Source organism: Talpa europaea, assembly GCF_964194135.1.
Source record: "Talpa europaea genome assembly, chromosome: 7".
Lineage (NCBI taxonomy): Eukaryota > Metazoa > Chordata > Mammalia > Eulipotyphla > Talpidae > Talpa > Talpa europaea.
Genome location: NC_140074.1, coordinates 926,402 through 935,069, shown reverse-complemented (window position 1 = coordinate 935,069; position 8,668 = coordinate 926,402). Strand labels below are relative to the sequence as shown.

Here is an 8,668-nt window from a genome sequence, read left to right as displayed (position 1 = left end):
GGCACAGCAAGCCCTGGGCACGGCCCGTCCTCAGGTAGCCCAGAACTGCAGCTGCCGAGAGGCTCCGCCCGGGACGCCCCTCCCAGGCACCCGAGCCTGGCAGACCACGGGGTCCCCTGCCCCTCAGGGAGGAGCGCCCGGAGGGGACTTGCCCAGGCCTGGGGGCGCCCCCTGAGCTCCCCCTCGGCCTCCAAGCACGGAATGTGGCCTGGGGGCCAGCTGGACGGCTGCTCTGCTCACTCGCCTCTGCTTTAGTTGCTGAAGCCAAGCGGGCGTGGCCGAGCATGGAGGCGCGGCCTTACACGCTTCTCGCAGGCGCCGAACCCCCCTTTGGAGAGCGCGGCCGCGGTGTGGGTATATTACTATTTTTCAAATTGCAGTAAAAATGGCACAGGTGACCGAAGACTTGCGTTTTCACCATTTTCCGGGGCATGACGATGGGGTCCCCCACGCGCAGGGCAGCCACTCTCTGCCCCACACGCTCCCGCACCCCAAGCAGGAACTCGCGGTAACACCGCGTGTCCCCTGCGCCCGCAGCCTGCCTGTCGGGGCTCGCCCCGCGGAGCCCGGAGCCCGGTGTGGCTCACTCGGCGGGCGCCTCGGGCCGTGGCAGGTGCCAGGGCCCCTTCTTTTCTGAGCTCAGCGACCGCCCAGCCCGGGAGGCCCAGACTGATAAACGGCTCCCCGCACGGGGCCCCTCACGCCCCAGTCACCTCCTCGAGGAGTCTCAGGCCACCCAGGCCGCCCAGGCCGCGCCAGGTTGCCAGGAGGTCTGCCCCTGTGCCCTGGGGTGGGGATCCCCTCAGACAGCCAGACTGTGGCAGGTACGCCCCAGGCCCAGGGGGGCCTCCTCTGGGGTGGGGCGGCCGAGTGGGCAGGAGCTAGCATCTCGTCCAGCATCAGAACTCCCTGGTGCCACAGGAGTCAGGCCCCGGCCCTGCGCCCCAGCACCCCCGCGCCCCAGCACCCCTCCAGCCCCTGCACCCCAGCATCCCTCAGCCCCTGCACCACGCCTCCCGTGCCCCTACATTCCCCGACCCTGTGGGCCAGCACCCTCTGCACCCCCACAACTCTGCACTCTGATTATTATTGGGTCCGGGGCAGGGGCGTCAGGTCCTTTCCCGAGAGCCCCTATGTCCCAAGGACCAAGCACTGAGCGCTGAGGCCGCCCGAGGCCTGCCTCCCAGCCCGTCTCAGAAAACACGGGCGCCTGGGGACCTCTCCCTCCAGAAGGGGGACTTAAGTGAATATGCCGCCAGCAGCAAGCTCCGGTGGCTTTCCTGTGGGGGCTCAGGTGAAAGAGCCCCAAGAAAGACCGCAGCAGGCCACCGGGACGGGCCGAGGGGCAGAGGGGAGGGCAGTCAGGGCTCCCGGCCGCCCGCCTGCAGCCCGGCAAGGGGCCGTGGGCAGAGATGGGGCCGTTTCCACCCCAACACAGGGGCCCCGACAGGCCCCGCTCCCCACCCTGCTTGCTTGTGGGAACACGGGGACACCCTCTCCGCAGCCTGGGGGTGGGGGGGCGCCTGGTGGCCTGCCTTCTAGTTCAGCGCCCACCCCATCCCCCCAGCCAGCGTCCTCCTGGGCCCGAGCCTCGGTCGACCCACTCAGGGTGATCTCGAAGGCACCATCAGGCTTTATAATCAGGAGATGTCAGGCCCTTCGCGCCCGCGCCCCAGGCTCCCCAACCCGCCGCCCGCGCCCTCCTGGGGGCCGCCACTCCGCATGCCCAGGGCCCTGGCCCCAGCCCAGGCGGCCCCGCGCACCGTCCCGACCCCAAACCCCAGCGGCAGCCGCGCGGCCCCCGAGGGCGGCCAGGACGGCGCGTTCTCCCCGAGTTAAATTTCCCCGCCTCGTTGATGTCACATCCTGCCCGGCCTCCGGCCGCGCGCCCGGCCCCTCCGCGGCGCGGCCCCTGCGCCCCCCGCCCCCGCCCCTTCCCCGCAAACTTTTGGCACCCGCCGCGCCCAGGGCGCCCCGCGCGCCGGCCCCTGCGCCCCGCGGCGCGTGTCCCGCGTGGGCGCGGCGCGGGGGGGCGCCGGGAGGAGGGGCGAGGAGGGGCGAGGAGGGGCGGGGAGCGGCGAGGAGGGGCGAGGAGCGGCGGCCCCGCCCGCCCGGCCGGCCCAGCCCTGCCCGGGAGGCAGCGCGAGCCGCGGGACCGATCAATATGCAGAGCGGAGGCTCCGCGCAGCAGACCCCGCGCGCCGCCGGCTCCGGCTCCGGGCGCTGAGGGCGCGGGACGCGGCGCCGCGAGCAGGGCCGGGAGCGCGTCCGCGTCCACGAGCCGCGGCCGCCCGCACAGGCCCGCACGCAGGACGGTGCAGCGGCCCGACATGCCGCCCGCGCGGAAGCTGCTCGGCCTCCTCTTCCTCGTCCTCATGGGCTCCGAGCTCACCCAAGTACGTGCGCGCGGCGCCATTTCCCCCGCCCGGGCGCCCGGCTCCGGGGTGGGGAGGGGGCCGTGCCCGGGCACCCGGGGCGGAGGGAGGGGAGCAGCTGCCCCGAAGCCGTGCCCGAGCCCCCGGAACCCCCGCCCTGGCCCTGCGGCCGCGAGGCTGCCCCTAGGACGCCCCACTCCCTGCCGAGAAGTTCAGAGGGCGCTTGAGGGGCCCTTGGCGGCCATCGTGGCGCCCCCGCCCCGGCATCCTCAGAGGCGGACCCCGCGAACTCCCCGCGCCCCCCGGAGCCGCTGCGTCCTGCCTGTGGTCATAAGGCTGCCCTTGGGGCTCCCCAAGCAGGCGTGGGATTGCGCCCCCGAGACCCGCCTGGCAGGGTGGGCAGCGAGCGCGTGGGGCTGGGGCGCGTGGTGGGCGCAAGGTGCGGGGCTTGGGGGGCCGCGGCCACATGCGAGGCGTGACGCGGGAGTGGCGAGCCGCGGGCGCGTGTGAGGACCGCGGGGCGCTTTAAGCAGGCTTGGCACCCCGAACAATGTCGCCATGGAAAGCCTGTCTCTGGCTGTGTTCTCCATTTTAAAAACGCGTTCTGGAGCTGGCAGGTCTGGGGGAGGAGACGGGCCGTCTGTGCGCGCGGGCTGGGGGCGTTGCTTTTGGCACCAGGGAGCTGGGGAGAGTGTGCCAGCTTCGCGAGCCAGGCAGTTCGGGTGACATTAAAATGCCCTTTCGATGTGCCTCTGTGCCACTCTCTGAGCGCAGAACTGGCCCTGTGCAGCGGCGTGTCCGCGAGGCCCGTGGACGGCCAGCACCGTGGCCCGCCAGCACCGTGGCCCCGAGCCCCCAGGCCCGGCCCTCCGGCCCTCCCTCTCCCTCCCTCCCTGTCAGAACAAGAGGGAACAAAAGAGAGGAGCGGCGAGAGGTGGTTCACAGGAGAGAAAGCTCTGGAACCAGCTTCCCTTGTTGTGCCTTGAAGCCCTTGCCGGCTCCCGGGCTCCTCCCCAGAGTGCGGGCTCAACCCCAGCTGCTGGGGGGTGTCGCTGTCCACCTGCCCTCAGAGACCCTGCTCCGTGTCACCCAGAGGCCCCGTGCGGCCGGCTCCCCAGGAGAGCTTGTGTGGTCTCGGGGAGAGAAGTTTTCTCAGCAGTGGGAAGGCCCGGCCACGGGTGGGCTGTGCGCTGTGGACGGACGTGGGTGCCCACACGGGCACACCCGCGGGCACACCTCACTGACCTGAGCACACACGGCAGAGGGAGCCGGGCGTGTGCCTTGGGAAGGAGGTGGCTGGTTCTGGGTGGCCCTGGCAGCGCTGCCCTGCGGGTCCTCCAGCCTTGATGGTCTCACTTCCAGGTGCCCCGAGATTGCGTCCACAGACCCCTTTCCTCTGGAGGTTCTCCTTTCAAAGAGCCCCTGTTCTTGGCAGAAAGTTTGGTTCCTCTCCAACTGCGAGCTTTGTCCTGGCGCTGAAAGTGTCTGTCCATCCAGGCCGGGGGCGCGGGCAGCGGGGGCGCGGGCAGAGGGGGCGCGGGCAGCGGGGGCGCGGGCAGCGGGGCGCGGGCAGCGGGGGCGCGCACACACCTGCCCCCGGGCTCCCGTTCAGCACCCTGGCCAGCTCCCGCCGCCCTGCGCGGCCCGGATCCGGGACCTGCTGTTTTCTTGGGAGGCTCCTCTCTGCAGCCGCCTGGGGTGCTCAGGGGACTGTGTCCCTGGATGCAGCCGGAGGCGGCCTCCGGGGTTAAGCGCTCAGATCCCGCCGGAGGAGGACCTTATCCCTGGCCGTGTGGGGTTTTAGAGCAGAGGCCCAGCTGGCCAAACCCGCTCCGACCATTTCAAGTCAGCAACGGGCTCACGCCCCTGGTTGCCCTGGTCGGCTCACAGAGGCCCCCCCGGGGCTGAGCCAGGCGCCTCTCACCTCTAGCATGACCTCTAAAGTGGGGGCTGGGCTGGGCTGCCGGAATTGAAAGCTCCGTGGGGACACTGGCCCCGAGACTCTTGCTTTCTTGATCCCGAAGGGCTTCCACCCTAAAGCCACACTGCATGGGGCTGTCCTTCCTTTTGTCAAAGAGGCCAGTCCCTGGGGGCTGCAGGAAAAGGGCATCAGGGCATCTGGCCACTGAGCCTGGTGGCCCTGCCCCCTGCGCCCTGCCCTCGCCCCCTCCCCGCTCCCGCAGCTGCGCCCTGGCTTCCGGAGCGCTCCCAGGGATGCGGCCACAGGGTGTCAGGCCACGTGCTGTGGGTCAGCAGTGTCCTGGGGACGAGCCCGAAGTGTGGACTCCCCTGCACTCCGTGGGCGCAGCTGCAGGCGTGGGCAGCTGGCGGGGGGTGCGGCACACAGCTCCCTATCTGTCTCCCGACAGCACGCCACGACGGGCCACTCAATCAAACACCAGCTAGTGACCGATGGCCTACTACGCGCGGGCTCGCCGGGACTCTGTCCTCCCGCAGAAGGGCCCTTTCCGTGGCCTGGTTCTGTGGTTTCCAGTAAAACCCCGCACTTCACGCTCCCTGAGAACCCTTTGTCCCCCGAGCCCCCTGGGCGGTGCCCGGGTGCTGCCTCCGTCTGTGGGGGGCAGCCTGGGGCTCCTGCAGTCAGCCTGTGCCTGCGCCATGCCCAGCCTGCCCGCCGCCCTTGCTCTGACCCAGCCCGGCCAGCACTGTCTGGGTGACCTTGAGGAAGGCACTTCACCTCTCGGCCTGAGCTCCCACCTTTGTAAACAAAAATGAGGTGGATTAAAGAGGGTGACCGTGTCCTGCTGTGGCCCCAGCGCTGCTGCCCCTGGTCCTCTCCTCTGTCAGCAGCTGTTGGGCCAGCCAGCGGGTTTAACCCCGCGCACCTGGGCTCCCAGTGAGCCCCGGCCTCGCTGTCGCCGGCTCTGGGGAGACCGAGGGCCTGTGGTTATTTGTGGAGCTGCTGTGGGGTGCACGTGAAGAGGAGGGAGCTCCCTGGGGGCTCCAGGATGCTCTGGACAGGGCTGGTGCTGCTCCGGGTCCTGAGGGCCCCCCTGGCGGGCAGTGAGCCCGGGCGTGACGGTGGGCAGCATGGGCGGCAGAGGGTGGGCTGCGCGGAGGCTGTGGCGTGGAAGCTCAGCTGGGTGGCACGGGGCGGTGTGATAAGGTGCTGGAGTGAGGTGGGCCACTCTCGTCAGCCCGGCGGGCAGCACCCCCTGAGGTCACTGCCGGACACCGGTGGGCCTGGGTAAGTGGGCGCAGCCTGAGGGCCAACGCAGGTGCCTCCTGCCCGAGGGACTGGCCTGGCCCGGTCACCGTCTCAGGCCTGGGGATGTGGGTGAGCCCAGGCCACTCTGGGGCGGTGGGGCCAGCGCATGGGCAGGAAGGAACGCACTGCTGACTCCGAGCGAGCCCCTCGGAGCCCCCTGGCGCTGTCCTTCCAGTCTGCCCTCTCGTCTTCAGACTTGGCCCCCGAGGCCCGCCGCCCACCCACTCCCCTGGACACATCTAATGAGACAAGAACAGCTGACCTGAGTCAGCCGCCCCAGCCCCAGCCCAGGCCCAGGCCCGAGAGCCGCCGCCCGTGCGGGCGCACTGTGGGGTGAGCGGGGCTGGGCCCGGGGTCCTTTTCTGAACCAGTCATTTCAGAAAGCACAGAACTGACTCCATCTGGGCGGCACCTTGGCCACTGCAGGGCTGGCCAGCGCTGCCCTGGACACACGGGAGCAGCTCGCCCACGCCCGGCAGGACGTGCTGGCACCTGGGCGTCGCTGTAAATCCCCGACGCGAGGCAGCTGCTTTATCTGCGAAAGCAATTTGCTCCTCATTCCACTGACTTCAGCCTCCCCAATAAAAAGAGAGGTAATTTTCTGCCTTGGGTTGTATTTATTACTAAAGTTATCAGGCCCTGTAATCAGTATTAACATCACCGTGTAAAGTAATACAAAACTAATTACTAGCTAAACGGAATTAGATGCATGGCAACTGCGAGCGGCTGGCGGGGACGGAGCCAGTTTTCGGCTCTGGGAGATGCGTGAGGCCAGCAGCCGGGAGGTCGCCGCGGGGGGCACGGCCGGGTGCAGGCGGCAGCCAGGCTGGGAAGCCCCGAGGGGAGCAGGGCCGGCCTCATCCACCCAGAGGCTCCCCCGGGACTCGCCAGGGCACCCGGCACCAGGGGTCAAGCCAGCCACAGGCTGGTGTTTCTCGGGCGTCCCCCCGGAGCTTGGCTGGCTTCACCGGGGCTGCCCCGGGGCCCCGCATGACCCGCCTCACGCTGGAAATGAAGGGGCCGCGGCTCCGGAGTGTGCGGGGTCCCCGCCTCCTGTGACAGACCCGTGCAGCCGGGGCCCGTCTGGCACACGAGACACCCCTGGTGTTCTTGTCAAGACACAGAGAAAAATAAAAAGTAGGGAAAACGTCTGCGCAGCACTGCGAACCAGGACCGAAGGGGGAGTCGGGCCCCGCCGGCCTCTGCCCTGGGCGGCCGCAGCTCTGCCCCGGCGCCCACGCGCCCCGCACGGCTGGCCTTGACTCGGGCTTCTGGGAGGGGACGGCCGGGCCCGGCAGGAGGACTGGGCAGGCCTCAGGAGCAAAGGGCAGTGGCTGGGAGGCGGAGGCTGCCCGAGGGCGGGCTGGGCTCTCGCCGGCGCGCGCTCGGGTGCTGTCTAGGTGGTGAGGGGGCTTCTTGGCTCTCTGCTGACCCCACCAAGACGCCCCTTTCCTCACCTCAGCAACGGGGCCCGTGCGCCCCCCAGGACAGGCCAAGGGCATGTACACTGACGGCCCAGGGAGACCAGGAAGGTGACCAGAGAGCCACACCGAGGGGTTCGCAGAGACGGCCGGACCCCGGTGTGGGCCCCGCCCCCATGTGCAGGGGGCAGCTTCTGGTGGCCCGCCCAGGCCGCGTGGCTGCGTGCGGGGCCTCGCCAGCTCACACTCACCCCGCCCTCCTGGTGTGCAAATGGTTCTCACAGGCGGTTCTGCACACAAAGTGACGCCCGCCCACCGGCTTCGCGTGCCGCTCGGACACCTGCGGGCCGACGGGCAGAGGCGGCTTCACAAGTATCTTAGGCGGCTTGGCCCGCCGCCCAGCGGGGGCTGTGGCCTGACCCAGAGCAGGACGCAAAGAAAGGCCGCGTGTGCTCTCGGCGCCCCTCCCCTGCCCGCAGCCTTGGGGCCAGCATCACATGTGGCAGAGCCCGGGGTGTGTGTGGGCGCCGCGAGAGCTTACGGCAGGCGAGAAGGCGCCTCCCGGGCAGCCCCCGCACCTGCCGGGGCTCAGCAGGGGTCAGGCTGGTCTGGCAGCGGGCGGGCGCGGGCAGGCGGCTCCGGAGAACACCACCATGTCCAGATGCCGCAGCGCCAGGCCCGGAGCACAAGCTGGTCCTGGGTGGCTGTGTGCCCGCCGCGCCCCAAGGGGCTTTCTGGGGTTTCATGGTGACGTCACCCTCCACCTCGGCAGCGTCACCACGCCTTCAGCAGAGGCCAGGCTGTGCCTCTGCGCCCAGAGGGGGAGCCCGTCCACACCCCTAGCGCCACCCCTGGACCGGACCCCCCTCTGCCGGGCAACTAAGAGCACGTGAGCTGTGGCTCCCGTCGTTGGGCCACGCTGGGGGGCAGCATTTAAGAGAATGGCGTGGAACTTTCTGGAAGGGGGGTGGGAACCTGGAGCTCGTCGGCTGCCTGGGGAGACGAGGGCTGGGGTGAGGCTGGGAGCGGCCCCAGCGTGGCCATGGGGTGGGGCCCTGGAGGCGGCTCCGTCGGGGCATTGAAATGGGCCCCACGCTGCCTCCGCGGAAGGACCTGGACCCGAGCCTGGCCAGCCCTGGTGCCTGGGCTGCTCCCACACACCCGCCGCCCTGGTGTGGATGGGCCCCCTGGCCGGCTGGCGCCCCCTCCTGGCAGGCGGGCAGCGGTCCTGGGGAGGGAGGGCCCAACTGCTCTCCCGCCGGCCACGGCACCGTGACTCAGGCCTCCTGCCCCGTGGGGCTGCTGGCCTCACCCCCGCCGGCCAGACACCAGGCCACCGGGCAGCTTGTTGGCTGGGGGAGTATTGGGGAGACCCCCCCAGAGAGGCACCGCAGGCCACCAGGCACGGCTAGGGTACAAGGCCAGGGAGCAGCGTGCTGCCCACAGTCTGCCATGTCCACCCTTGTCAGCCCAGAGCCAGTGCTCGGTGGAGGGGCCCTGGCGGCACTGCCCGCGGCAGCCAAGCAGGGCTGCTGGAGAGAGGGCTCAGCAACACCCGCCGGGCTCCACACAGTCCTTTCTGCTCCTAGAATGTTCCTCCCCCAGAGAAGGAAGAGGCCCTTGGCAGGAAGGGGCTGGGCAGC

The 8,668-nt window shown here is 70.2% G+C and overlaps 1 protein-coding gene across 1 annotated transcript in view; it reads left to right on the top strand.

Annotated features, from left to right (window-relative positions):
* Nucleotides 1–2,330: 2,330 nt before the first annotated feature.
* Nucleotides 2,331–8,668, top strand: part of OLFM1 (olfactomedin 1) — a gene marked incomplete at both ends in the record, with an annotated part of 30,751 nt that continues 24,413 nt past the window's right edge. Inside the window, one exon of the mRNA XM_084237606.1 lies at nt 2,331–2,396. Coding sequence (XP_084093732.1) covers nt 2,331–2,396 — 66 coding nt within the window. The remainder of the gene's footprint in view (nt 2,397–8,668) is intronic.